The sequence below is a fragment of the Delphinus delphis genome, chromosome 19 (assembly GCF_949987515.2).
Source record: "Delphinus delphis chromosome 19, mDelDel1.2, whole genome shotgun sequence".
NCBI classification, from domain to species: Eukaryota; Metazoa; Chordata; class Mammalia; order Artiodactyla; family Delphinidae; genus Delphinus; species Delphinus delphis.
The window spans coordinates 7,586,909-7,614,353 of NC_082701.1; the positions used below are offsets into that span (position 1 = coordinate 7,586,909).

Here is a 27,445-nt window from a genome sequence, read left to right on the forward strand (position 1 = left end):
GCTTGTGACTCAGCTGGGCTGGGCACGAGCCCTGCCAACACCACCCTCTCCCCGCGGGTCCCGCCTCATACCTGCTCCGGGCACCTTGAGGAGGGCAGCAGGGGGAGCCGGGGGCTCCATCTCCCCGGGCCGCCGACTGTTTTCCAGAGCCGGCCCCGGGCAGGGAGCCATGGGGGGCTGGGTCGGGGGGCTGGGAGAGAGAGGGGCTGGAGCTCCGGGGTTTGGGAGGCTGCTAGGGTCAGGCCGGGGAGGGCTGGCAGAGGCCGAGGGGGACTCGCCGGGGGTCTGCAGGGACAGGGCGGCAGGGGGGCCGGGCGTGGCGCCGGCCACCCCGAAGGCCAGGAGTGCCGTCTGCAGTGGCTCCCTCTCCCGGCATTTGGGCCTCCGCTTAACAGTGTCTGACTCTGTGAGGTTGAAGTCGAGGCCAGCAGGCACAGGCGTCTCCCGGGGTGGGGGGCCCGCCGGCTTGGGCCTCTGTTTGATCGTCAGGTTCCCCTCCTCTGCGAACGGGAGCCCCTCCCCTGAGCTGCCCCGAGACGGGGGTGTCCCCTCGGGCCCTGGGTCCTCCTCCTCTGTGTCCGATGCGGCGCCAGCCGGGGCGGGCAGGCTGGGGGGCTCCGAGGGGCCCGTGGGTTCACTGAGTGTTCGCCTCCGGGGCCCTGGGGCCCCCTCCTTGGGCGCCGGGCTTCCATCTGGCGGCGGCGGCGGCTCCAGGGTGGGGCCGGAGACGGAGCTGAGGCGCTTGGGGGGCGGGGGCGGGGGGCCTTTGCGGCGGGCCCGCAGGGCAAAGGACTGGCTGCGGGGCGCCCCTCGGGTTGGCGTCGGGCTGGGGCTGGTCCGGGCGAGGGCGCTGCGTCCTGGTCGCCGAGTGAGGGTGGCGTAACTGCCCAAGGCACTATCCACCGGCCCTTCGGCCTCCCCCTCGGCTTCCCCTTCGGCCGGGCTGGGGCGGCTCAGGCTGTGGGACCGGCGCTTGGGCCGAGGCGGGTCTGGAGGAGTGGCCAGGGGCCCGGCCAAGTAGGAGAAGGCCCGGGGTGCGCCAGGAGGCGGCCCTGGGGCTGGGCTGGAGGGCGAGCCCTGGGGGTACATAAAAACATAAGGGGGGGCCCCTTGGCCAGGAAGTGGGGAACAAAGCTTAGGGGGCCGCTCTGTCCCCTCTGGAAGATTCCTCTCCTGTGGGGTGTTGGGGTCTCCGCCACTGGGCTGGGAGGCAGGCTGTTCCTGTGAGTGCCCAGACCCCCGTGAGCGTGCCCCGATGCTCTCCTGGCTGGGGGAGCGGGCAGGAGGCAGGGGGAGCGGCTCGGGGCCACCCCCTGCCATGGCCGCCTGTAGCTCTGGGCTCAGCTCGCTGCCCTGGAAGGTGAGGAGGCGCGGGCCAGCCACAGCCGGACCGTCCCCATTCTCCAGCCCCTCGATGGCCATCAGCTCCGGGGCCCTGGCCAGCCGGCGGCCGCCGTCACCTGGGGCCTCCCCCTGCAGTAGGCCCCGCCGAAGCTCGGCCAGCCGCTTCACCCCCAGCATGAGCTTCTTCTGATGACCTGGGAGGGGGGGATAGAGGCGGAAGGGTTAGCTGGGGCTGGGAAGGGTCACCCTCATCCCTCCTGGACCCCCGAAACATTCTGGAGATCCTCCAGGGCACGCGGGGGCCCAGCCAGAGGCCCAGGGCAGTCCTCACCGAGCTTGTTGACTCCGATCTCCTGCAGCTCCTCCCAAGTGAGGTCGGCCACCAGCCCCATGGAATCGTAGCCGCTGCTCACCAGCTGCTTGTGGTACTGCGGCAGCCCCAGCGCGCACAGCCACTCCAGCAGGTCTGCCTGCAAAAGCAGCACCGTCGGCCCCCGAGCCAGGAAGGCAGTGCAAAGCCGCAGCTGAAGGTGGGAGCCCGTGCCCGTCGCCCACTCACCGGGATATAGTTGGGTAACCACTCGGCGATGCTGAGCTGGGCGATCTCTGAGGCGATCTTCTTCCTGTGCCCGGGCTTGGTCACCCCGATGGCCGTCAGGTCCTGCCACACAGAGTCATGCCATCAGGCCTCCTGCTCTGCCCACTGGTTCCTGCACTGCCCTCCCGCTGCAGCACCTACCTCGGGTGTCATGCGGCTGATAGTTGGCACGTCATAGCCAGCCTGCAGAAAGTGGGCAGTGTAGCCCTCCAGCTGGAACTCGCTGAGCCAGTTATGAATGGCCTGAGCGTCCTGTGGTGTGGGGGGAGGGGTAAAGGTAATGGAGCTGAGTCTGCTGGGGCGGGGACAGGGGCAGGGGCGGGGTGCCAAGGCCACAGACCTGCCACTGACCCCAGCCTCCCCAGGGGCCTGGTCTGAGAAGGGACTTAAGTCCACACTGAGGCCCATCCCAACCCCTACCCGCAGCCCACTCCCCAGTGCAGGTCACACCTTCCCCTCCAGCAGCTGCTCCGGCCTCACGTCCTGGGTGAAGAGCTGCTCCCCGGAGCGGTAGTTGGCTAGAGGGCGGTGGTTTGGGTTGTCTTCAAGGAGGGAGAGAAATGGAATCAGGGTGGCAGGACAAAGGGGTGCCAAGCCCTCAGCCTCCCCACCTGCACTGCTCCTAGCCCACCCAGGTCCCAGTCTCCCTTCCTACCTGCCAGGGACGGGGGGTGCAGTCCTGGCAGCACCTGGTCCTCTCCAGCAGAGGGCAGTGGCTGAAGACAGGGAAGGAACTGACTCTCACTTGGGGAACTGGCAGCGGGTGTGGGGGGCCCGGCCCTGGTCCCAACCAACACCCCCCCCCGCCCCCCCACCTGGGCATTCTCAATCAGGAGGCCAGTGCTGTGGCCGTTGGTGCCCTCGGAACTCTGTCCGCTGCCAGCACTGCGGATGCTGCCCACGCTGCCCTCGCTGCCCACACTGTTCCTGTCACCTGCTGTGGGGGGCAGAAACCAAGGGGTTAGAGCCCCAGTTGGCCCTGCCAACAGCTGACTGGCAGCTTGCCAGAGCCAGATGTCTACCCCAGTACCCAGCACTGCCCCGCCCAGGAGGAGGTACCTGGGCTGTCTGGGCTGAGGCCCACCCGAGGCAGCTGGCCATAGGTAAGGGGGTGCAGGGAGTCATCAGCAGGGGGCTGTGGTGTCCTGGAGAGGCCTGGGCGCAGGGTGGTGGACGCACAGGGGAGGCGGGGTGCAAGGACGCCCGCCCGCTTGCTGACCACTTCCACGATGCCCGGGGGAAAGTAGCCCACACGGTCCGTGCCCCTCTGGCTCTCGTGGATGTGGCCCTTCCAGCGGCCGTCGGGGTGCTGCTCAAGCACCTGTGGCAGAGGGGCCGGGGGACGACGAGGCCGCGGTCACGTGCTGCACCCAGCGCCCAGCCCTGCAGCTGCGGTCCAGCTCTTCCCCTCCCCCCGGGGAGCTGGCCTCTGGTGCCCAAGCTGGCCCACAGTTCTGGCCCTGCCGCCAGCATCCAGCCCAATCCCCTGGGTGCCTCCAGGGCATGCCAACAAGAGTCTGGAGTCAGCCTGGGTTCAGGTCCCAGCTCCACTGCTTGCTAGCTTGCGACTTTGGACAGACTGCTTTCATTCCCTAAGCCTCAATTTTGTCAGCGCCAAAAAGGAAATGGTAAGAGCACCTACCTTACCTGGATTGGGAGGAACTCAACGAGGTTGTGCCTATAAAGACCCTAACACAGAGCCTGATCCCCAGTAGGTGCCCAAGGAGGTGACAGCAATCATTGTGTCTCAAAGGAACGCCTGCATTGGGTCCTCACCGTGATGACGTCCCCTGCCCGGACGTTGAGGGCAGTGGGATCGTGGAGGTTCCAGAAATCCTTGAGTGCTCGGACCTTCAGGATCCCTGAGGCCTCTAGAAGAAGGAGGAGGACAGGTGTCATCTGAGGGTCCTTAGGGCATCTTCCCACCCCTCCAGTCCCCTGTTCATGACCCCCCAGACCAGCCCGGGGCCCAGGAGCGTGGCATCCTCTCCTGCTCCACTCCCTGGGACCCTCTGGAGCGGCTCCGGATGCCCTGGGCTGGGTCTTCTCCCCACACGCTCACCCCGCAGTAGCTGCTTGATTTCACGGCTGGCCTGGGAGGTGGTGAACTGATTCACGATGTCCAGCGCCGTCTGGTTATACGTGTTCCGTATGTTCACGTCCACCCCACCCTGGGTGCAACAGTGCGGGGTAAGCCTGTGCTGGGCGCCTGGTTTGTCGCGTCTCCCAATTCTCACAGCTACCCAGCAGGTAGTTACTATTTTCAGATTTTACAGATGAGGAAGTGGAAGCTCAGAGATAGGGTCACAGGGGTCCACACCCGCGGGCTGACCAGGGGCCCACACGCACCTCCAGGAGCAGCCGCACCACCTCGGTCTTGCCATACAGCGCGGCCTCGTGGAGAGCTGTGCCTGTCTTGGTCTGGCGGTTGATCTCAATCCCAGCTCTCAGGAGCTGCCTGTGGAGGGGAGGGTGAGTTACTGGGGCAGAGGACAGGGGGTGGGGAAGGAGAGGAAGCCGATTGCTGGGGGCTGGGAGAGAGACCCAAAGCGAGGGTGAAGAGGGCAGCAGGGCGGGGCACTGAGGGGACATCGCCAGTCCCAGCGGAAAAGGATGAGGATGTTGGGGGGGCCCCGGTGGGTACCTGATGACCTCTCTGTGGCCGTTCTTGGCAGCCAAGTGCAGGGGTGTGGTATAGTTGGGGTCACACGGGTCCTTGGCCTCCCCCTCCAGCAGTGCCACACATAAGTGGCTGTTCAGTAACAGCTGGGCCACCTGCAGCAACCAGCACTCAGGTAGGGCCTCCTCCTGAGACCCCAGAGACCGCCAGAACCCAGTACCCCAAGGGCGGCAGGCCCTACCTTGAGCCGTCCAAATTCGCAGGCCAGGTCCAAGGGCGTCTTCTTGGCCTTGTTGACCAGGCACGGGTTGGACTGATGCTGGAGGAGCATTTCTGACTGGGGTGGAGGGAGCCAAGTGAGGGGTCTGGCCTGGCCGCCCCCCGTGCCAGCCCCCCTCTCCCTGCCCCCGCGCCCCTGTAGGCTGGCAGGGTCACGTACCACTTCATAGTGTCCGTACTGGGCAGCCAGGTGCAGCGGGATCTGCCCATCCAGTGAGGCGGCGTTCACGGCCGCAGAGGCCCGCAGCAGCAGCCTCACGGGCTCCAGCCGGCCCTGCCAGGCCGCATAGTGCAGCGGGCGCATGCCTGCCAGAGGGAAGGGGGTTCTAAAGGAGGTCGAGGGATGGCGTGGGGCCGGAGGAGGGAACCGAGCAGGGTCTGGAGCCACCCCAGCTGGCGGGGAGAAGCGAAGCTGGCTTCACCGGGGTTTGGTCAGGGAGAGGTCCGGCTGTCTGGGGCTGAAGCCAGAATCCCACCTTGTCCACCACGGATGAGCTGGTGACCTTGTAACGGTGATGTAACCTCAACTTTCTTACCTGGATAATGGGACGTCAGTACCACCCACTACCCCAGAAGGCTGTGAAGACTGAAGAGGTGAAGCATTTGCAAGTTCAGAGAAGCTATGCCAACATCTATTGGCGTGGCTACGATGTAGCAGGGGCAAACTCTGACCACAGGGTCTGGGGTGCGGGCACACGGGGCTCTCACCATTGCTGTCCTTGATGTCAACGGTGGCCTGAGCCTCCAGCAGCAAGGCTATGAGCTCCAGGCTGCCCCCCAGGGCGGCGTGGTGGAGAGCCGAGAACCTGGTGTGGTGGGACACAAGGTCGGGGGTGTCAGGGAGCGGCCCCCCGCCCCCAAATCCTGGTCTTTCACAGCAGCCCCATCCTGGGGGCCGTCAGGGATGAGTTATTTGCCACTGCACCCCCGGCCCCCCCCCCGCCAGCCCTGCCACGGGAGCAGAGCAGCCGGGCTGCAGCATGAAAGGGCTCAGTGTCTGCGCTGACAGGCCTGTTTGTCTGGCCTCCCTCACAGCCGGCCCAGGGGAGGGGGCCGTGGGAGCAGGAGCCCGAGGGCTCCTACCCTCCAGGGAGAAAGGGGGGCCCAGCAGGAATCTGACCCAAGGCGGCCTCTCAGAGAGGCACCAGGGCCCCCTCCCCTCCCTCAGGGATAGCTCCACGGGCAGGCACGCGGGCAGGGCCCTGAGCTCTCGGCAAACACGCTTCAAGGGCCAAGTTTGAGAGGGGAAGGGACTCTAGGCCCCAGGTCTTTCCACTGCCCCTCCCCCCCCCCCCAGTTTTCAAGAGGGACGGGGGCTCCCGCTCACCCATCAGCATCCTGGTAGTTGACGTTGAGTCTCTTCGTGGAGCCAAGGAGCTCTGGGGGTCAGAGCGGGAGGCATCAGGGCACCCTCGAATGAGCCGCCCTTGCCCACACCTGACCCAGCGCCCCCTCCCCGCCCACCTCCCGCCTCCAGCTGACCTCTTGGAGTGCAGGAAAGCATCTGCCCCATGGCCCTTTAGCTGTCGGTCCCTATGGCTTCCCACCCTGGCCCATCAGCTGGAGGGCGCCGCTGCAGCAGTGGCCTGGCTTCCCTGGGCCCCCAGCCCCGCTTGTTTATAGGGTCAAAGGGGGCGGAGACGGGGGGGACTGGCATGCTGTGCCCTCAGAGGACAGTCCCACGAGCGCATGGTTGGCATTCCTGCCTGAATGGACCAAGGAGTGAGCCTCATTGTCCCACGGGCTGAGGGGGCTGGGAGAGAAAGGAGAGGGTACCAGGAGCTCGAGAGTAGAGGGCGGATGCCAGGGCTGGACTCAAAGGCCACACTGCCCGGCCCTGGGTCATCCCTGAGCGGAGCATAGTGGGGAAGGTGGCGCCACACAGACCTCACCACGCCCTGGCTCTGCCACATACTAGCGGTGTGATCTTGGATAAGTCACTTGACCTCTCGGGTTGTGTCCTCATCTGTAAAATGGGCTGATCACACAAGTTGCTCACGGGGGTTGTGAGTACAATGCCTGACCCTTGTGAAAGACGGGAGCTCTCACCATTCAGCACTCCTTACATGTTAGCCATTATTACCAAGAGGCTGTCCTCCAGCGAAAGCTGGTACAGTCCCCCCAGGGCCCCTGTCAGGGGAGTAACTGCTGACTCTGCACCCACAGGCTCCTAGCAGAGAGCTCTGTGCCCCGGGGAGCAAGGGGAGGATGCTGGTTCATCCCCCTCTCGGTGACAGGGACGGGGTTCAGACAGGTGTGCTCCACGTGTGAGCCAGGGGGTGGGAGGGGGTGGGCCCCGAGGAGTGTTGCAGAGGGGAAGGAGAGTGCCTGTCACAGGCGGGCCCCTGCCTCCTGCTGGAACCCACCCCTGCCGGGAAGGAGGAGGCCTGGCTCAACCCGGCTGGGCAGGGCGCCAAGCATGCTGGTCCAGGCCTGCCCCCCAGGCCCTGGTGGGCCCCTGAATACCCCAGCAAGACAGGGCCTCATTCCAGTAGGGAGGGACCAAGCCTGCAGTGAGGAGCACAGGATGGGAAGGGGGAGACAGCTACGCTTAGGGCTGAGGCGAGTGCGCTACAGCGAAAAGGTAAATACGGAGTCAAAGAGTGACGGAAGAGGTGAGGGGGTGGGGGCCACAGGAAAGAAACCCAGGCCTCCCAGCCTTCCTGTAGCCCCCTTGGAAAGTCCTTGTCACACAGAACCATTCAGGGCAGTGGAAAGAACAGGGGCCCTAGAAGCAGGAAGTGCGTGATTCAAATTCTTCTCCCTCTTACTGGCTGTGTGACCTTGGCCAGCCCTGGTACCTCTCTGAGCCTCAGTGAAGACAACGAGGTCAAGCAGGGAAGAGGCACAGAAAGTCCCTCCAGCTACTGCCAGCCTGGACAGCCTGGGCTGGGGCAGCTCGGCGGTGAGAGGCAGCCCCTCCGGGGAGTGGCAGGACAACATGACAGAAGGGACAGGAACAGGGGCAGGGCCAGGCTGGGTAGCTCTGTTCTTTCCAGAACAATGGGCGGAAAGGCGGTGGGGAGAGGCTCAGAGTGACTGAACTGGGGACCTTGGTGGGAGGGTGGAGGGTCCTAGGTTCTTGGCAGTGGCTCCCGGCACTTCCCCTGCGGTACAACCTTCTTCCCAGGCCTGGCTCTGCGGGTGGAAGGGTCGCTCCTCCTGATTTAGGCTCGGGCAGAGGATGTGAGCTCAGCAGGCCGCCCCCAGCCCACTCCATTTCCTCTGGCCAGAGAAGGAGACAGCTCAAAAAAGGGGGCAGGGGAGGGTGGGAGGAAGGGCAGAGGCAAGGCCAGGGCAACTGTAGCCCTCTCCTCCCAGCCACCTGCTCCCTGAAGAGGACCTGGGTAGGCAGGGAAAGCCGGCCCCCAGTGACCAGATATCAGATGCAGCAGGCTGAGGGAGCACCTCTCTCTGGACAGCCAGAAAGCTTTAGCCACCGGCAGAGGGAAAAGAGGGAGCCCTGCCACCTCCCTTCCAGCAGTTTCCTTTGCCTTTCTGGGTATGGAGCAGGAGTTTCCAGCCTCCCTTCTCAGAACTGCTTCAGAATCACCTGAAGAACTTTCGGATTTGCAGAGTCCCAGGCTCTCTGTGATGATTCTGTAATTCTGGGAGAGACCGGGGAGTCTGTACTTGCAGAACTATCCCTAGGTAATTCTGATGGGCAGCCAAGTGCGGCAGCACAGGGCAGAGGGCTCAGGCTTGTCTTTGATCTGCCACACAATGGCCGTGTGACCTTGGGCAAATCACTAACCCTCTCTGAGTGTCAGTTTCCTTATCTGTAAAGTGCATGTAGAAGTACCCATCTCCCAGGAAATGGAGGGGATTACAATATTTCATAAACTGTAGGGTCTGCAAAGGTCACCTTGTGATCTCCTTTTTGTCACCAGTTTTCCCAGCTTCTCAGAGGACTGGGAGGGGGGACAGGTGGTTCCAGGACCCTATCGCTCTGTGCCTGTGCCTACACTCTGTGCAAGTCCCCTGGGGAGTGGGGGGAAGGATCATCTTCCTCCACAGATGTTTCCCCCCTCTGGGCACAGGGGACCTTCCCGGAGCCTAGGAGCCTAGCTGCAAGGTTTCTGCCACCAGCCTCCAGCCACTTGCCCTCCTGAGGGCCTCACTTTGAGGTCTGAGGCCTCAGGGCTGTGAGGCCGGCAGCAGCTCAACCAAGGCCCTACTGGGCAGGTTGCCAAAAGCAACACAGAGGTGAGGGGAGGAGGGGCAGTGGCTCCCACCCTGGGGCCTCCAGGGCCCTCCCTGGACCCTCCTTGGCACCTTCCCCCATCGGGCTCACCCTGCATCCACTCCCCCAGGGCACAGAGAGCACCCCTCAGGATTCCATCTCCCTACACCCCGGGTGTCCTGCCCTGGCGTGTAAGTGGGGACACTCACACACGTGCACAACTCCCAGGCCCTTAAAATCCTTCCTTCCGGCACCCCACGCTCCCAGGTGTGGGTGGGGATAATTGGACATCTTCAGGTAGCCTGGGGGACTCCTTCCTGTGCAGAGGGCCAAGCTGTGTCTTGGGCTAGAGCCCCAGCACTCCAGAAGGACCCTCTCTCCCCCAGCCCAAGTCTGGTGGCAGGAGCCATCTCCTGTCCCTGCTGGTCCAGGAACTCAAGGGGACAAGTCCAGTGTCCTCCTGGGACAGTCCAGAGAGCTTGCCCTGAAGCCCAGAGGTCTACTCTCCTTGCAGGGTCTCGCTGCAGAGGTACTCAGGAGATGGAAGTCAGGTGTGACCACCTGTGCACAGAGCTCCCACAACCTTGTCGACTAGAGACCCCAGGCTGCAGAGAGACCTCCAGAAAATTAACTTTGGACACCCCCCGCCAGGGGACACAGGCAGATAAGTCAGGGGGATGGGGGCTTTCGTAAGCAGTTAGATAATGTTGAACTTTGCTTTAAGCAGAATTCCCTTTAAAAAGCCATCTTACAGATATCTCCACAAGCTGACAGAAACACAGAGATGCGCTGGTTGAACTGGGGGTGGGCGTGGAGGCTGAGCTCTAGCTATTCAGTCTTTCCCAACTCACTGCCAGAAACCCCACGGCTCCAAAGAACACATTGGAAAAACCACCTGCTAAAGGCAACTCCATGAGGGCAGGACTTTCAGTTTGTCTTGTTCACTGCTGTGGCTCAGTGCTCAGAGCCTGGCACACCATAGGCACTCAAAAAACTTAGAATGAATGTACTTCAATCCTTTTACTTTACAGGTGAGGAAACTGAGGCCCAGAGAGGTAAAGTGACTTGCCTAAGGGTTCACAGCAAGGGGGACCCAACTTCCTCACTGGCTCTCCCACACAGAGGCACTCCCACCCCAAGTCCCCAGGTCGGAGTGACCGCCCAGGCCTCTCTCCACAGCCTGGCTCTCCGGGGAGGGTCTTAGCTGGAGAGTCACCCCGTCAAGTACTCACTGGTCTTTGTGGCCTTGACCTTAGCCACCAGTTTCTGCACACCAGTCACATCTCCATTCTTGACGGCGAGGATCAGGTCCTGTTCTCGACCCATCCTGGTCCCTGGGCTGGGCTCTGAGCTCAGGAGTCCAGGGCAGAGGCAGGGAAACGGGTCTAAGCCGAGGTGTCAGGGTGCCATCCCTTGGCCCTCTGGAGGGCCAGGCGTCCAGGGGGAGTGTGTCTGGTGTCCCAGGCAGTGGGCTTCTTGTTAGGCGCTGACGGGTACCCCCTCAAGGTGCTTCGTGAGCTGCCACCACAAGCAGGAAAGCTGATCTCTGAGGGGGCAGAGGCTGTGTGGAAATCTGAACGGATATCAGCTTGCAGCTTCCGACAGCCCAGGGATGGGCCAGGACTGGGGGCGCCAATCTTTCCAACGTGGCTCAGGAGCACCAGTGCCCACCCAGAGAGCAGCCAGCATTCCCTCACACCTCAGTCAGCAGCGGTGGACATGTCTCAGGGGTCTGCAAAAGATGTGGTCCGCTGAAGGTCTGCTGAAGGCTGGGCCAGAGTCTGTAAGGGTCCCAGAAGCAGGGCTCAGAGAAAGAACAGACAGGGCTTCCAGGGAGTCCCCCACTCACCCCGGCTGCCCTTCTGAGTCAAGGGAGGGGCTGAGCCACTCAAAAGGGGGAGGGAGCCGCCATGCATGAGAGGAGTATTTGGAAGCGGGGAGGTGGTGTTCTGGGAGGGGGAGGCTGAGTCACTGAGGCCCCAGGGCCTGGCAGCACCTCAACCTGGGGCAGGAGGGGCCCTGGCAGCACGACACTGGGGCAGGTCGGGCCAGCAGCCTGTTCTCCACAGCCTGAGGCTCTGACACCCACAGACAACTGGTGGGCCAGGAGGTGGGGCCTGGGAGGGTCAGGCACAGGCAGACGGGCAGGGGTCACTCCCTGTGGAAGGTGCCTGCCCCCAGAACCTCCCCTATCCGAGCTTTGCTGTAATAGCTGGATGCCCTAGCCCCAGGGCTCTTTATGAATTCAGAGGGTGGACTGGGGAGTTAGGGCCCCCCATCTCTGGCGGGGTGTCTGCCTGCAGGACAGGGAGGCTTTACAGCACCTGTTGTTGACCCATCCTCACCCCTTGTGTGGGATGGGGAAGCAGCTGGGCGGAGAACAGAGGTGAGAGCCCGGGCACTGCTGGTAAATGGGGCTGCCTGCCCTCCCAAGCCTGAATCTGAGGCCCAGAGCCCAGACTTCACTTTGGAAAAGCTTACGTCAGTTCCTAGGTGGCCGAGAATTTGTTGCCCGAGTCCTGTGGCATGAGACCTGTGCAGGCCTGGGGCCCTAGCTGGGGTCCTCTTACTCCCCAAAAGTCCCAAGCCCAAACCAGATGGCACTCCAGCTCAAGGCCCGCGGCCGACATTGGGGGAGGGCGCCCCTGGCAGTGCATGGGGTCGGGCTGGCTCCCCCGCCCCCCGGAATGCCAGTCCAGCGCCGCGCAACCCCCCAACCCAGCCCAGCCCAGGCGGACCGGGGAACAAAGCGGCGGGAGGGACCGGGAGGGCCAAGCGCTGGAGGAATTGATGCGGGAAGACGGTACAGGGGAGCGAGGAGGACGGAAGGACACGACAGATGAAGGCGCCCGCGGATCCCGCAAGAAAAGTTAGTTTGTGCCCGCCCTCAACGGTGCTGACCCCCAGATCAGTCCCCGCAGTCTCACCTCTCCCAGCCTCCCCGCCGGGGATCCGGCAGGTCCTGCTCGGTCCCTGGCACTCTGGACGGCGGCTCCCACTGCCCCCCTTACCCTTTTTCTCCTCCTTCTCCTTTTCCAAGGCCGGCTCGGCGCCTCCCGCAGGAAATCCCGCCCCTCCCCCCTCCCTCCGGCCGGATCGGGAGCGGAGGGACCGTCCCGGCAGCGCAGTCGGACTGTCAGTCAGTGCCTACGGCCCCGCCCCGATCCGCGTCAGGCCCCGCCCCCTCTCTCTGGTCCGGACCGAGGACGCTGGCCGGGTCAGCGCATGCGCCCAGGTGAAGCGGCGTGGGTGGGGCCGAGAGTGCGCGCAGCTGCCTCCTGGCTGTGGAGCCCCGGGCGACCCGGGGCTCTAGAGTTCAGACCGAATGGTGAGATACCCTGTTTGTGACTGGGTGGGACAGAAGACGTGATGTGAAGGGATCTGGGAACCGAGACCCAGGAATCCCACTTGGGAAGACCCCCTTCCTCTTTGACCCTCGCCCTTCCCGGGACTCCCGCGGCGACCTCCGCCCGCGGCCAGAGTCTCCGACCGACAGCCACTGGTCGGAGCAATGGTGCCACCTAGCGGACTGTGTTGGAACGACCCACGGTGGCGGCGGCGGGGACCCCAGCCTTGAGGAGGTGCTAATGACGGGCTGGGGTGGCGCTTCAGCACCATCGTGGGTCGGACAGCGCCTCCCCCCAACCCGCCCCGGCCCTGGAAACCCGGCTTCGGACCCCCTAGGAAGGGACCTAACGGAAGACCCTGAAGGAACTCCGAACCTCCCTAGACTGCACCTGACAGCCCTCGGTGACCTTCAGTTTGTGAAGGTGGAATTCAGGAACCCAAAGCTCTCCCTTCTCTAAACCCCCTCTTCTAACCTCCCTGTCCAGCTTGGGTGGTGGGGACTAAGCAGCCCAGGGCTGCGGAGGGGAGGGTCACGCATTTGACTCTTCATACTACACTTTTCTAACGCCGGGCTCCTCAAGTTTTACTAGAGAGAAGCCCAGAGGCGGGCTGGGGATAGGAGAGGGGAGCGCCTCCCAATCCAGAAACCTGCAAGCTCTCCGCCCCCGGAATCGAGGCACATGTTTGTGGGCAGCCTCTAGGACCCAGGACACCCAGGAAGGTGGAAAGCAGGTGGGTTGATCCGGAGACCCGAGGAGCAGAGGTAGGATCCGCGGGCGCTAGGGCCGCGCGGAGTTCCGGCGGTGGGCGGGGCGTGGGCGGGGCGCGCGCGCGCGCGCGCGCGCAGCGGCAGACCGCAACCCCATGGAGCCCGAACCCGAGTCAGCCTCGGTGGAGGTGCCTGCCGGGCGCGTGCTCAGGTGCGGCGCGGCCCGGCTCGGGGGAGGCGCCGGGACAGCGGAGTGGGCGCCGGGAAGGGCCCGGGCACCCGGGACGGGGATCCAGGCCTGGGCCGAGCGGCCCCGACTGCGCGGCGCTAACCCCGCGTCCCTTCCTTCCCCAGTGCCCCGGAGCTCTTCGCTGCCCGTTCCAGGTCCCAGAAGCTGCCCCAGCGCTCGCATGGCCCCAAGGACTTCCTCCCCGACGGCTCAGCGGCCCAGGCTGAGCGACTGCGAGTGTGCCGCGAGGAGCTCTGGCAGCTGCTGGCGGAGGAGCGCGTGGAGCGTCTGTGAGGGGGCCGGGCCGGGGCGGGGGCAAAGCCGGGGCGGACGGACCCGGTAGACTAATCCGGTAGACTGAGACGGACCCCTCCCTACTCCTCGCCAGGGGCAGTTTGGTGGCCGCCGAGTGGAGACCGGAAGAAGGCTTCGTGGAGTTGAAGTCTCCTGCGGTGAGCGGTGGGGTTCAGAGACAGGGAACCCGCCTTCTCTGCCCTCCTGGCTCTTTTGTGACATTTGGTCTGGATCCCACGCAGGGTAAATTCTGGCAGACTATGGGCTTCTCAGAGCAGGGCCGGCAGCGGCTTCACCCGGAAGAGGCCTTGTATCTGCTGGAGTGTGTGAGTGGGGCCCTGGGAGAGTGGAGAAGGGTTTGAGACCAAGGAACCGGAAGGACGTTCTTATTGGAGAAAAAGTATATACAACTGAGTATTCAGGGTGCTTGTAACCTGATTTCTAGAGCAGGAGACAAGAATACCACGCAGGGAGCAGGCATTCCAGTCGAAGTTATTGGTGCTGCCTCCCTCTCCCCCCTCCCCTTCCCGGTTGGCCCTATTCTTGCTGTGATGAGGGGGGCGTAGCACGCGGATATCGGAGCAGGGAAGTTGCCTCATTGGCTGTGCCACTGCAGGGACGGTTCACAAGCTGAGCTGTTGGCCCCGCTTCCAGGGCTCTATCCAGCTCTTCCACCAAGACCTTCCACTGTCTATCCAAGAGGCCTACCAGCTGCTGCTGACTGAGGACACTGTGACTTTCCTGCAGTACCAGGTATCTGCCACCCTCTCGCGGGACAGAAGCCACCCATCCACTGAACTAATGAGTATTTATAAGTACCTCCGAGGTGCTAGGCACAGAGCCATGTGCTGAGGCTACAAGACCTGCAAGGGCTCTGTTGTCATGGTGCTTACATCCTAGTGGTGGCACTTGGGTAATATATAAGTAAGCAGGCAAATGGATGGTTGACTTCACAGCTGAGTGCCAGGAAAAAGACAAAGAGGAGGAGGGGCACCAGGCTAGAGACAGAAATGTGGACACCATGATGGCATGGATGGTATTTCAAACCCCACTGGGCTGTACCTAGGTGTGGCCAGAGTAGAGGGCTGTGTCTGAGAACTGGGGCACTCTAACCTGAGGAGGTCAGGGGGAAGATAAGGGAACTGAAGAGGGTCTGGCAATGCAGGAGAAAAACCAGGAGAGGTGGCATCACAGACGCCAAGAGAAGGTCTTTCCAGGAAGAAGTGCTTGGCTATGTTGAAGGCTTGAGAGATCAAGCAAGCTGGGGGCATTCCTGCCTACATCTCTCAGATGTGGATACAGGGACACAAGGTTGAACATGTGGTTCATCCAAAGACTATTCCCCCCATCCCACCCATCTATGGAGGTGCTGCGGGGCGGCCAGGTGTTCACCACCTTCTGCTATCTCGTCTTTATTGTAGCCAGGAGCTTCACTGGTGACAGCTTTGGTATCAGAATATTCTAGGGTGTAGTTTTTTTCCTGGTCCATCAACTATCAGCTTTTTGGGATTTGTGTTTAAATTAAGAAACCGCTAAATGTCGTTTGTGCCCACAGTAAGTGAGAGACAGGAATTCAGAGACTTGAGACCTTAGTTTGGGGAAAGCGTTTATAATGGAGTGTGGTCCTACCAGTCCCAGGGTTTGGAATCTGGGGGTGTGGTGAATGGCTTCTGTGTGGAGAAACTACTTGTTTTCAAAAGTGGTCGTCTGACCTCTACTTTTTTATCTTTTGAGGTCTTCAGTCACCTGAAGAGACTGGGCTATGTGCTTCGACGATTCCAAGCAAGGTAAATCCCTATCTTATTGCCCTCGAATTTATTCTAGTCCTGGAACCTGGCTGACTGGCCCCAAAGTAGAAAGTGGCCTCTCCTTACCTGGAATCCTTGGGGAACTGCAGCTTTCTGAACAGGCTGGAGGTGCTCCATCGAGAAGCGTGTTGGGACAAATCTGGGTCATTTCACCTTATCCTGGGCTATCAGATTGAGCCCCATCTTCATCCCGTTCACTCCACAGATAACAACTGAGCACCTACAGCTCAGCGTGAGAATGGAGATACAGTACCGGAACAGTGCCTGGCACTTAGTAGGTGTGCAAGCAGATTTGTTAAGTGAAAATATGAATGAAGGACCAAGTGAAGAATTAACAGCTGAGTAGGGTTTCACATTCCTTTTGCTAGGTTAAATGTTCTTTCCTTCTGGGTCTTCTGAGCATCAGCACCTTAGTAATCCAGCACAGCTAAGAGCCACAGAGACTTTCAGACTCAGGAGGAGAAACTGGTACAGCCTTTGCAGGTTCACAGTATGTCACACATGCTGTAGAACAAGCACATCGTTTAATTCTTGAAAGTGGAACATATCTTAAGGAAACAGTCACAGATGTGTGTGTAAGTTCACCTGTGAAACGTGTTTATTCATTCAGTCGTTTGTTCAGCAATATTTATTGACTACCTACTGGGTGCCAGGCCCTATGCTGGTTGCTGAGGAATAGCAGAGAGCAAAATCACTGCCCCCACAGAACTTGTATTTAGTGGGGAGCTTACATGAAACACCATCACTTTGCGAAATCAGTGATTTTGGAAACATACTATAAGCCCAACAGGGAAAGCATGGTCATACAGATTAAAGTTTATCCCTTAGAGCAACGCTATTTGATAGAACTTTCTGTAGTGATAAAAATGGTCTGTGTCTGTGTTATCCAGTATACGTGGCTTGTGTAACCATGGGACTGAATTTTTAATTTTGTTTAATTTTAATAGATTTAAATTTAACTTAAATAGTCCCTTTTGTCTAGGGCTACCATATTGGACAGTACAGCCTCACAGGCATAAAAAAATCATGGCAGGGAAGAATGAATAATGTCCATAACATACTGTTGAGTGTAAAAAAAGACTACACAGTAGTATGTTAGTACAATGTCATTTTTGAGAGGGAGAAACATGGAGAAAGACAGTATGCGTGTTTGTAAGAAACAACGTTACAGTAGTATCTATGGGTTTTATTTTCATTTTTCTTGATTTTCCAAGTTTTCTCGTCCCCCTGATTTTTCTCACTAGGGATTAATTATTTATTGCTGGCTCTGCAGGAGCCCTGGTTTCAGGGAACCTCTGTTCAAAGGTGCCGTTGGTGAGACCCAGAGGCCTGGACAAAGTTGCATGGACAGGCCCCTGTGTCTGCCCCCACGTACCCCGTGTGCAGGTCTGCCTGGGGCCTTAGCCCCTGGTTATGGCTCTAGCCCTGGCCCATGACTTACTCTGAGTCAGTCCCTCACACATTCCACGGGGAGCACCAGACTGAGGAGGTGGTTCTGTTGCCTGCCCCATTCTCACCCACAGCTCTGTCCTGTCCCCTTACGAGAGGCAGCTGAACTTGGATGGCAGTGTCCAGTGCTTGGAGGATCGGAATGGCAAGAGGAAGAGGAGGAGCTCCAGCTCTCAGTAATGCTCCCCACATGGCCACTCCCCAGGGAGAGCCTTGAGGGGGTGCTGGTGTTTGGGCCTTGGAGAATGCCCGGGCTTAAGAGCTGGGCTGGGGCTCAGGGAGGCAGTAGGGCACGTGTGGGTCGCGTGCACCTCAGCAGTCAGGAGCAGATGTGCTGCATTTCCTCCCCACATCCCTCAGGTCCATTAATAAGAAGCCCAAGGCCCTGGAGAACCCCCTGCAGGGGGTGGATGGGACACCCGAGAGCCTGGCGACCTCCAGCCCACCTCCCCGCAACCAGAACAGCCGATGCCCAGAGGAGAAATCCCAGGAGTCAAGCCCCGTAAAGGGCCCCATGGGCCCCTTTCAGCTTCTGGGGTCCCTGGAGCCCTGCCCTGGGCTGGCCAGGGAGGGGGTGCGGTGCAGCCAGGAGAGTGGCAAAATGGAGAACGGGGTCAAGGGGGCTTGCAAGCCACGCTGGAACTTTGAGCAGATCTCCTTCCCCAACATGGCTTCAGACAGTCGCCATACCCTCCTGCTTGCCCCCGCCCCAGAGCTGCTCCCGGCCAACGTGGCAGGGCGGGAGACGGACGCTGAGTCCTGGTGCCAGAAGCTAAACCAGCGGAAGGAGAAGCTCTCCAGGCGGGAGCGGGAGCAACAGGCAGAGGAGGCCCAGCGCTTCCGGGAGGATGTAAACTCGGATCCCGAGGTGCAGCGCTGCTCCAGCTGGCAGGAGTACAAGCAGCTGCTGCAGAGGCGGCACCTGCAGAAGACCCAGAGCCGCCCCCCACACCTGTGGGACCAGCCTGTCACGCCCTTGCTGAGTCCCGGTCAGGCAGACTCCCCAGGTACCCCCTCATCCTGCCATAGGCCACAAGACTTTGAAGGGGGCATGGATTGACCACAACTGATGGAGGCTTAAGGAAGATGGGGGAGGAGAGAGCTGTCAGTGGAGTGGAACCCACAAGGATAGTCCATTCTGGGAGGCAGCAAAGAGACCCAGGTGGGAAGGTTTAGAAATGGCAAGTCAGTGCCCAAGGAGAGGCGAGGAGGAATGAAAACTACAACCACATCCTTAAAATCATAAACGAGATGCATGTGGAGTGGCTCTGCCACCAACTGGCTGTGGTTCCCTGTTCTCCCAGCTCTGTCAGAGGAGAACAAGGGGGTGATATATTGGTCAAATAAATAGGAAGCTTCTTGTATGCCCTGCATGTTAAGAATAGAGAACTAATAGGCAAGAGTTGTGTTAATGAATTCAGAACTACCGTCCTTAATGGGAACATGGTGAGTTGTAAGTAACTAGAGTAGTGTTGTTAGAGCAGTTAAATTTGAATTTCAGATAAACAACTAATTTTTTTAGTATATATATATTCCAAAAGTTGCATGGGGCATACCTATACTAAAAAAAAGAAATCTGCTAAATCTGGCAACCCTAAACTAGATGGCAGATTCAGAAATGTCAGGGGGAGTCTGGAGGGTTGACTCCCCTCACCAACGCCTTATTTTCACCATCCTTGTAGCCACAGTCCTTCAGCATATCTCTGTGCTGCAGACGACACACCTTGCTGATGGAGGCGTGCGGCGAGTTTCCAGGTAGTGCCTGTCTCCACAGTACTTTGGGTGCCGGCAGGAGTTGGTAGCTGGGATTTTACTCCTGAAGTTGGGCATGAGCTGGGGGAATCATTCTAGAGACCCCTACCCTGGCTAATATTCATGTATATCTAGGGGAGAGGGAGGAGTGAGAGACAAGAGTAGATTTTTCCCCAGGTTCTCAGATAAGGTAGCCGTCCCTCCTTAGTCCCCCTGGAGGAACTGGGGGAGCGAAAGGGTGGTGTGGAAAGAAAAGATGGGGGAGGAGAGCCCCTGTTTCCTAAGGTTTCTCACTCTGTCCTCAGGCTGGTGGAGAAGTCTGGGGGCTTGGAGATCAGCTTTGATGTTTACCAGGCCGATGCTGTGGCCACCTTCCGAAAGAATAACCCTGGCAAGCCCTATGTCCGGATGTGCATTAGTGGGTACGGGACCAGCGAGCACTTCCCCCGGGCTGCTGCCAGTTCTCTTGTAAACCAGCTGGACCTCCTCTCCATGCCCCTGGCTAGTTCGTCAGTCCCTGAAAAGAACCAGCGGTCCAGAGAGAGGCCCCATAGCCAGTTAGTGCTACAGGAACCCAGGCTTCCCAATCCTCACCTCTCATTCCTGGCATTTTCAAGTAGTCTCTCTCCTGTGCCACGTTAGTCCCAGGCTCACCCAGCAGAAGGGATGTGAATCAGAGGGATTTCCAGGCCAAGAGTGGCGAGACCTTACTCTTCCTAGTCCCCTTACCCAACCAGGGCTCTGGGTGTTACTTGGAGAACTTAATCAGAGCCGTGCAGTTTGCAGACAGGAGAGCCCAGGGGCCAGACTTCTTGTACCCCCAACTCCTGTCTTACAATTACCCTTCCCTGGGAGCCTCAGAGGGCTGGGTTCTCAAAGCCTATGGGTGGGCTGTGTTCAGGTCTCAGTCTAACCTTGATTCTCGCAGATTTGATGAGCCAGTCCCAGACCTCTGCACCCTCAAGCGGTTGTCCTACCAGAGCGGGGATGTTCCTCTGATCTTTGCCCTGGTGGATCACGGAGACATCTCCTTCTACAGCTTCAGGGACTTCACGCTACCCAGGGATCTGGAGCACTGACCACGCAGCTCTGGCCGGGCCAGGGGTCTGCTCTGAGGGACCTGGACTGTCTGCTCTCAGGGACCATCTCAGTTGCCTCCTACACCCAGACTCTGACCTGTAGCTTCAGAGGCTAGTCTGGGCCTTGGCCCTGGGTGTCTGATGCTTGCAGGAGAGGGGAGCTTTGCCCCCCCTACCTGGCTGCTGCAGCACTTCCATGCCCCAGGCCTGAGATTGCTGCCTTGCAGTAAATCCCCTTGGAACTCAGGACTAGATTTCAGAGACCAGCGAGGCGGGGCAGAAGAGAGGACTCTGTGCCTTTAAATGAGAGGGTGCCTGCTTCTTGCGATAAAGCCAAAGCCATTAAAAAATAGATCCCTTTTATGCTGTGGCTGGATATACTGGACGAGTCCTCCCTACCCACCATCCCATTGTCCGTGGAACTGGCCCCCAGGCACTCACCCCTGCTGTATCCACCTACAGAGAGTACTTCGTCCTCTGGTGCTAGAGTTAAGAGCAGCTCTCAGGAGGGCAGGAATGCGACCCGACCCTTTCTCTGGGAAGTCACTGACGTCTAGCTAGCTTGGCTTTCAGAAGGGTGGTCCGAAGAGGGAAGATGGCATTCCACTGCTCCTTCCCTGAACGCAGCCAGGTCCGGGTAGAGGGGCGGCCGAGAGGCGACATGTCAGTGTGGCTTGAATCCTAGTCTTTCTGAGCTGTGCGGGCCTGGCCTCCGCGCCCCTTCTGCTCCTGTCTCCTCGTTCCTAATCCCCTCCCTCGTCGTGCGGAAAACTCCGGTCGCTGTTGCTGCCGGTTACCCGGAGGAAGGTCCAGGCTTGGAGGCCGCCCAGAGAGGAGGCGCCTCGGCGACACCCCAGTCCTCAAACCACCTAGTTCTTGGGTCCCGAAACTTGGCCCTGTGTTCGCCGGTCACCCTCTCTGATTGGGGTCTGCTCTGAGGGACCCGGACAGGAAGAGCCGGCCGGGCTATGCCCCTCCCTCCGGGGCAGCTCGGGGCCAGGTTGTGGGAGGAACCGATCGCCTGGTTTAGGAGGTGGCCCGGGGCAGCCGCGCGTTCCGGGAACTATTTCCTCCTCCGGGAGGCGGCGGGACACTGGGCGCGGCGTGGCGTCCTGCGATCAGGTACGCCCAGGTGAGCCCAGGTGAGGCCGAGGGCGGGCCGGCAGTGCCTCGTACATATTCACGCAGACCTCGGCCCCGCCCCCGCGGTCCACGGAGTCGTGGATTGGCCGGAGCACGGCCCCCGCCCTCCCCGAGGGCGCCCGCGCTGCGCTCGGCCTCTAAGGCTTTGCGCTACCGGGGGCGGGGCCAGGCCCGGGGGGCGGGCCGCTGGGGCACTGCTCTCCGGGTTCCGCGGCCCGGCCGGCTCACCCTTTATGTAAATAGCGGCGGCTCCGCCCCCTGCTCGCCGCGCCGGAGGTGAGCAGGAAGGAGACTGCCGCCCAGCATCCCGTGGGCCCGCGGCGGAGCGAGCGGAGCTGGCGGCCGGCGCCGAGGGACGCGGAGGCCTCGGACGGGGGCTGGCCTGGAGTTCCAGGTGAGGTGAGGGCCGGGACCCACCTAGTCGAGCCCGCCCCCTCGGGGCGCCCGCCACTTGGGGCGCCCGCCACTCGGGGCGGGGAGGCAGGGGAGGGCCGGGACCCCTGGCTTCTCCGGGCTGGGCGGGGAGGGCTGCGCGCAGATCCGCTCGCCTCGCTCCGGATCCCGTCGCTCCGCTCGTCTGGGAGAAACACCTGTAGAAAGTGCCGCTGGGAACTTTTCTGTGCCTGATCCGCCCGCGATTACAGAATCTGGGTTTCGGGTTTGCACAATAGTGTTGGCTTTGGAGAGCAGGGAAACAGGTGCTCGGCCCGGCTGGGCGCGAGGGTCACTGCGGGCGGAGACGGAGTCTCCGGGTCTCGGGCCCCACGTGTAAGGCGCCTGGCCGGAAAGGCAGGCGACGCGCGTCTCCAGAGTGGCCCTCTCTCCGCGAGCGGGGCCCGGAGCGCTTTACGTTGGCGGCTTAGCCCCTGCTCCTGCCATCTGGGCCTTCTCCCTGCCGGCCCTTTGTGCCTCCTAATCCCCGGACACAGGAAGCCCGCGGAAGGGACTTGGGTCTTGGGGCCTTTCTCCGCCTCAGGCGGCTTTGGATACCTTTAGGGGACGTTTCGGAGACCCAGTCTCTTTTCCAAGACCACGGGGGTTGGGCTGCGCTGCGGGACACTGGGGCTTGGCAAGAAGTGAAAAATACCGTCTTGCCAAAGAAAGTGTGCAAAGTTTGCTCTTGGTTTGCTCAGGCTGGACGGTTCACAGACACACCAAGCTTTGGCTGTGGGGAGCACTGACTGTAACTAGGAGAGCCGTGGTGTGGCCTCCTGAGGCTCTCACCTGAGCCAGGTGAGCTTTGGGTGAGGTGGGCGGGGCGTAGACTCGGCGCCGTCCCCATGGGGATCCATGTGCCAGATGCAGGGCGTCTTAACCTGGGCTCTAGGGAGCCTCTGCAGAGTTTACAACTCAAGGTCCTGTCAGGCTGCAGAGGGCATTCTGAGCAGGGAGAGGAGGAGTGTGTCAGGGAGACAGGAAACCCCAGGTGGGAGGAATAGAGCAGCAGAACAGAAAAGCCCTGGCCCAGCCCAGGGGAAGCCAAAGTCAGAAGTGGCTTCTGAGGAACAGTCTGGGTCTTTGTGAGCTGAAGCATGGGAATGGTCCAACCTCTTTATTTTATGCACAGGGGATTCAGATTTGGTTTTCTTCCACTATCTGCCCCCAGTGCTCACTTATGTCAGTGAGGGCTCAAACCCAGCTCTGGGGGCTCTGACCAGTGCTTGCTCCTATTCTCTGAAGTTAGACTGGGCCACTGTCTGTGGGAGCCACTGGGCAGTGTTTCCAAGGTCTGGGGTCATCCTGCATCCCTACTTTTCCTTGAGGCAATGGAGTATCCCCTTTAGCAGCAGATTAATATAATTTTTTTTAATTTATATTTTTTATTTATTTATTTTTGGCTGCACTGGGTCTTTGTTGCTGTGTGTGGGCTTTCTCTAGTTGTGGCGAGCGGGGGCTACTGTTTGTTGGTGCACGGGCTTCTCGTTGCAGTGGCTTCTCTTGTTGCAGAGCTCAGGCTGTAGGCACGCGGGCTCAGTAGTTGTGGTGCACGGGCTTAGTTGCTCCGCGGCATGTGGGATCTTCCCAGACCAGGGATCGAACCCGTGTCCCCTGCATTGGCAGGTGGATTCTTAACCACTGCGCCACCAGGGAAGTTCCAGATTAATATAATTTTAATCACTTAGTGACTTAGCACTTAGTAGCGCTTTAATGCACAGTAGCATTAAAAGAAAGAAAAAGGCCCTTAATCCCAGCTGACCCCATTGGTTTAAAAAATAAAAAAGGTAATAGGAGCCCACTGGGGCAAATGAAGTGTTTTAGAAAGTGTAAAATAAGACAGAAAACAACTTCTCTCTCGAGCCTCACGGTCTTTCCTCAGATATAGTGCTCATTAAGTTTTTTAAGTGTCTTTCGACTCAGGTGTAGTTTTGAATTGTGCCTTGCCGGTTTCTTGCTGGGTGACCCTGGCTCTGTCACTTAACCAAACCTCAGCAAGCCTTGTTTTTACAGTTGTTGACGAGAGGATGAAAAACGTCATAAACACGTGTGGCCTGGCACATAGCTGGCGCCAGGTGAGGGTGGGCTGCTTAGCGTCCCCACGAAGCATACAGAGCGTGGTCACTTGCGGGAACTTGGGCAGATGCCTGGGCCTTTCGGATGTGCCTGACGGGTTGTGAGGGAATTTGGCTTCTCTGTCCAGATATCCTGATTTCTGAAAGCCTCTGGAGATCAGAACTTTTAGAATGAGGATGTTGCTCCTTGGAGAGCAGAGGTAGAGGGCAGTGGCCTCTCCTAACCTCACTTCGGGTTCCAGGGGCCCTTGGGACTCCTTGGAAAAGCCAGGAGTGAGGCCTAACGGCCGGACCCCTGCTGGCAGGCCTTTCCTGGGAGGAGTGTGTGTGTACAATCTAATCTGCTTTGCTTTCTGCTCGGGGGAAGGCTTGGCTGTATACATTCTGCACCCCGGTGGGCGGATAGGTTGGGGTAGCACATTCCTGCACTGCTCTGTTGTAATTAAGGAGATTTTCTGTGAACTCCACAGTGCCTCCTTTCAACCTCATTTAGGGAAGGGGTATCCTCTCCTGCCAGGACTTCCTGGCCCCAGGACCCTCCCTCCCATAGAGAAAATGGTACACGGAGCTGGAAAGTTTGGCTTCTCTGCCATCAGTCTGTGACCCCCCCTATCTACCGCATTGGAGACATTGAGCATCCCTGGCAAGCATCTCCAGGGGCCATGTGGTGTTCCGTGAAGGGGGTCCTTCCTGACGTGCAGAGGCAGCTTTTGAGACACCTGGATCGGGGGCCAGGGTGGAGGCCTGAGAAGCCAATGGCCCTTGCTCCTGGGTTGGCTGCCTTGAAGAGCACTGGCTGCCTGGACTCACTTATCCTGAGTACTCAGCTCGGAGAGGCCTTCTTATCTCACCAGGCGATATCACTATCAGGGCTCCCCCTGGGTCTCCTGAGGCATGCCAGATCTGTTTGGCAACTTCGTTTTCCCCTGCCCAGGAGTAGTTTTCAGGGAGAAAGTGGGGTATGGGATGGAAGATGGGCGTCCCCCAGTAGGGCCACCAGTACTGTTCGCTCTTCTCCAGCCCTGGCTCCCTAGGATCCCCCGGGAAAGCCTCCTCTCCCTGTGCCCTGTCAGCATGGGGCTTGCCCAGCTCCCTTGGGGGTGGCCTTCCCTCCCCGCCCTGCCTCTCAGAGGAAACTGGTCCTTTGAAGAGTCACCCCACTCCTTCCCCTTCCCCTTCCCAGGGACCACAGTGAATTCTTGTGAGCTAGGAGAGGCTCCTCTGGGCGTGGGGACAGGGAAGCTGCTAGATACCTGACTGTGCCCTTCAGGAATTCAGCAGAGACAGGAGACTTTTCTCGAGACACCTGCCTCAGTGTTCCCAGGGTTTGATGAGAGGGACTGGGTACAGGACTGTTTGATTCTAGTAAATAATGTTATTGTTGGCTCTACTTGCCAAGGAGCTGGGTCTCCTGGAGCCTGGGGCTGAGGCAGGACCTGTAAGGTATCCCCAAGCAGGATGTCAGGTGTGATAGGCACACGGCCCTGGCCTTGGTCAGAGACTTGAGAACAGGACGGGGAAGTTCCCTGAGGACCCTGTGGGGCCCCAGCCCAGTACTCTTGAGGGTCAGCGGCTCCTGACTGGAGAACACCTTTGCCTACCTGATCCCCATTCAGTCCCAACTGTTCATTTATTCAACAAGTATTTGTTGGTGCCTCTGTATGTGCGGTGTGGTTTAGACACCAGGCCTAATCCTGGCACCAAGCAAAGGTCTCTGCCGTCACAGGACTCAAATTCTAAAGGATGGGAAGCGTGAGTGACTGGAAATGAGCGTAGGTAGTAAATAATCTGTTAAAAGGCAATACGAGCTATAGAGTAAGAACTAAAGCCGGGGATCAAGACCCCTTGGGAGGGGGGCAGGTTGCAACTTTAAACAGTGGTCAGGATGGGCCTCGTCAAAAAGGTCACATTTCAGCACAGACTTGCAGGAGGTGAGGGAGTTCTTTAAGTAAATGCTGGGTGCCTCTCAGGTGTGAGGGCACTAAGCACTGGAGATGCAACCATGGACAGGTCAGGTGGGGCCCGGTTCCTCCCCCCTGGAGATGACATAGCCTGGAAGCTGCTTGGGTCAGCCGTTCACGTCTTGAGGCAAGTCGGAGGCCGTGGGATGGAGCTTGATGGGATGAGCCAGGCAGCCTGCCCACCCCCACCCACGCCCACCCCGGGCAAGTAGTCAGTGTTCTCCCCAGAACTGCTTTGCTTTTCCTTGTGCTTGACCACATCCAGTCTGTCACTTCCCTGGAGAGAGTCTGGTGTTGGATTGCAGAAGGGGACCGAGGCCCCCAGGATGGGGACGTGGGGAGGACGCACGCATTCCGACTTCCCACTCACCCTGCAGGAAGAGCCTGGGGGTGGCAGGAGGGCCCTCCCAGGGCTGTGGGACTGGCCTGTGGCTCCGTGGGACGGACAGTGAGGGGTGGAGGGCCAGGTCAGGCTCTAGTTGCTGACCCCAGGTGGTCCCATCCAGCCTGCTCTTGGCGAGCCCCTTTGTCCTGGGAGGGAGGCTTGAACTGAGCAGACGGTCTGCAGCCTGGTTGGCGTTCAGACTGGGACGTGGACTCTTACTGCCCAGGCTCCATAGCTCTCAGAATTGGCTATTTCGTAAGTAATTGTAAGAATTACATGAGATGATGCTTGCAAAGTGCTTCAAGTAGCATCTGGCCACAGTCCCTCTCAATCCCTTTCATTACCTAACAACAACAGCGACAACCATTCTGTGGTTCCCACCCCCTCGCTCTCGGTGTTCTAGTCCCACCTCCACAGAGGTGCCCTTTCTGCCAAGGTTTGGTTGCTAAGCTGCTGGCCAGGGGCTGCCCAGTGCCTCTGGGAGATTGGGTTTCCCAGGATAACTCAGGCGCTGGCAAAGCAGCCGTGGGCATCTGAGTTGGGACGGACAGGTGCCCAAGGGTCAGCAGCTGCCCCAGCTGCTTACAGCCCTCTCTTAGCACTCCCCGCCGTGGGAGGTGCAGGGGCGAACTCACACCCGGCGGACGGAGGCCAAAGCTACACGCAGGATGTCGGGGAAGGGAGGGCAGCTTAGCAGCAGCCGGCCGTGGGAAGCACGAGCAGAGGGGAGCCTGGGACTGCGCCTCGTGCCGTGCGTGCTCCCGGAGATTGTGAACACGAGCAGGTGCTAGCGTGGCCCCAAGAGCCTTCTCTCCCGTGGGCCTGAGATGTCCAGAGTCCTGCTTCCGGATGTAGCCTCTCTTAGCAGCTCAGTGGAAATGCCCAGGCTGTGGAGGGACCTTCTAGGGGGCTGGCCCATCACACACCTCCAGCACAGGCTGACGCAGCTTGGCCAAGCCTTGGTCTCCTGGGGATAGATTAGCCCAGGCACCCCAAACAGTGCCAGCGTGGGAGGAGCCGTCTGCTCTGGGGACCCCCGTCTTCCTCCCTGTGACACAATCAGACCTGCTGCTTAGAGCGGGGAGACAAGACAAGCCCACTCGCCTGCTCTTATTTCTTCTCTGCCTCCACTGGTCTCTGCCCTGAGCTCCTGAGATGCAGGAGTGGGGGCAGGGTCTATGTGCGTCCCTGCCACAGGGTCTGTGCAGAGGATGGGAAGGGAAGACAGGGTGTGAATTGGCTAGCCTGTTGCCAAGTACGCAGCTCTCCTTTTTTTTTCCAGGGTGGGCATCAGGGTGTGGGGAGACCAATTCTAGGCCCTGGTATGTTTCACTGGCGGGCAACAGTGTTGGGTGATTAGAGCAGTGAGAGCCAAGGGAATCGCCAGGTCAGCTGCCCGCGGGGGAATCTTCAGGCCAGCTCCACGCACGCGGCACAGACCTGTGGGGAGAATGAGTACGAATCAGCCACAGGTCAGCAAGCCTCATGGCCCAGCCAGCCCTGTACCCTACGCGCACCCCCCACCACCACCGAGGGACCAGAGAGCCCGGCAGAGCAGGGAGGGCGGCTCAGAGGTAGGTCTGGACACGGACGGAGGGCGCAGTGGACAGGAATGGAGGCCGAGGTTGGGCAATCTTTAGAAGTTCAGCGGATGGAGAAGGTGTTTCTTCTCAGGAAGCGCCCCCGGCACGGGTTGTGCTCTAGCCAGGTGGCACCCCCAGCGCAGGAAGCCGGGACCCTCGGAGCTCCTTCCT

The 27,445-nt window shown here is 60.0% G+C and overlaps 3 protein-coding genes across 16 annotated transcripts in view; 2 read left to right on the plus strand and 1 right to left on the minus strand.

Annotated features, from left to right (window-relative positions):
- The window catches only part of CASKIN2 (CASK interacting protein 2), a 13,495-nt gene extending 1,390 nt beyond the window's left edge, over positions 1 to 12,105 (minus strand). Inside the window, exons 1-18 of one of the 4 annotated variants that reach the window (XM_059997587.1) lie at positions 12,036 to 12,105; positions 10,257 to 10,756; positions 6,169 to 6,220; positions 5,550 to 5,647; positions 5,002 to 5,147; positions 4,804 to 4,899; positions 4,587 to 4,717; positions 4,292 to 4,400; positions 4,005 to 4,113; positions 3,719 to 3,813; positions 3,002 to 3,263; positions 2,758 to 2,879; positions 2,598 to 2,658; positions 2,393 to 2,484; positions 2,084 to 2,194; positions 1,904 to 2,005; positions 1,676 to 1,814; positions 72 to 1,538 (exon numbers count right to left, since the gene is read on the minus strand). In XM_059997587.1, the coding sequence (XP_059853570.1) occupies positions 72 to 1,538; positions 1,676 to 1,814; positions 1,904 to 2,005; positions 2,084 to 2,194; positions 2,393 to 2,484; positions 2,598 to 2,658; positions 2,758 to 2,879; positions 3,002 to 3,263; positions 3,719 to 3,813; positions 4,005 to 4,113; positions 4,292 to 4,400; positions 4,587 to 4,717; positions 4,804 to 4,899; positions 5,002 to 5,147; positions 5,550 to 5,647; positions 6,169 to 6,220; positions 10,257 to 10,350 (3,286 nt within the window). In that variant the 5' untranslated portion in view covers positions 10,351 to 10,756; positions 12,036 to 12,105. Of the gene's footprint in view, positions 1 to 71; positions 1,539 to 1,675; positions 1,815 to 1,903; positions 2,006 to 2,083; positions 2,195 to 2,392; positions 2,485 to 2,597; positions 2,659 to 2,757; positions 2,880 to 3,001; positions 3,264 to 3,718; positions 3,814 to 4,004; positions 4,114 to 4,291; positions 4,401 to 4,586; positions 4,718 to 4,803; positions 4,900 to 5,001; positions 5,148 to 5,549; positions 5,648 to 6,168; positions 6,221 to 10,256; positions 10,806 to 11,951 lie in introns of those variants that run through there. The other 3 variants (XM_059997585.1, XM_059997584.1, XM_059997588.1) reach the window with 3 other exon arrangements.
- A 169-nt stretch (positions 12,106 to 12,274) lies between these two features.
- On the plus strand, positions 12,275 to 20,178 carry TSEN54 (tRNA splicing endonuclease subunit 54). Of its 3 annotated transcripts, none has more exons than XM_059996313.1 (11): positions 12,275 to 13,104; positions 13,436 to 13,600; positions 13,699 to 13,762; positions 13,847 to 13,930; positions 14,259 to 14,357; positions 15,339 to 15,391; positions 16,936 to 17,037; positions 17,222 to 17,868; positions 18,544 to 18,616; positions 18,919 to 19,035; positions 19,542 to 20,164. In XM_059996313.1, the coding sequence occupies exons 4-11, from the start codon at positions 13,865 to 13,867 to the stop codon at positions 19,690 to 19,692; spliced, it is 1,308 nt and encodes a 435-aa protein (XP_059852296.1). In that variant the 5' UTR covers positions 12,275 to 13,104; positions 13,436 to 13,600; positions 13,699 to 13,762; positions 13,847 to 13,864; the 3' UTR covers positions 19,693 to 20,164. The 3 variants fall into 3 exon arrangements, with proteins under 3 accessions (XP_059852296.1, XP_059852294.1, XP_059852295.1); XM_059996311.1 differs by lacking the exon at positions 12,275 to 13,104 and adding an exon at positions 13,219 to 13,292 and having other exon boundaries at positions 19,542 to 20,170; XM_059996312.1 differs by lacking the exons at positions 12,275 to 13,104; positions 18,919 to 19,035 and adding an exon at positions 13,219 to 13,292 and having other exon boundaries at positions 19,542 to 20,178.
- Positions 20,179 to 21,123: 945 nt separating this feature from the next.
- The window catches only part of LLGL2 (LLGL scribble cell polarity complex component 2), a 33,730-nt gene continuing 27,408 nt past the window's right edge, over positions 21,124 to 27,445 (plus strand). For 7 of the 9 annotated variants that reach the window (XR_011246284.1, XR_011246285.1, XM_069540130.1 and 4 more), the window contains exon 1: positions 21,124 to 21,229. The gene's annotated coding sequence lies outside the window, so the exon portion shown is untranslated. Of the gene's footprint in view, positions 21,235 to 27,445 lie in introns of all 9 variants that reach the window. The other 2 variants (XM_059998200.1, XM_059998201.1) reach the window with 2 other exon arrangements.

What these genes read in the sequence shown, in the direction of transcription:
- TSEN54 (XM_059996311.1), top strand. Translation starts at nt 13,237, where the DNA reads ATGGAGCCCGAACCCGAGTCAGCCTCGGTGGAGGTGCCTGCCGGGCGC. An exon ending in CGGTCAGGCAGACTCCCCAG is followed by an intron (nt 17,869 to 18,543) that starts GTACCCCCTCAT and finishes CCATCCTTGTAG; the next exon opens with CCACAGTCCTTCAGCATATC. An exon ending in GGCGTGCGGCGAGTTTCCAG is followed by an intron (nt 18,617 to 18,918) that starts GTAGTGCCTGTC and finishes CTCTGTCCTCAG; the next exon opens with GCTGGTGGAGAAGTCTGGGG.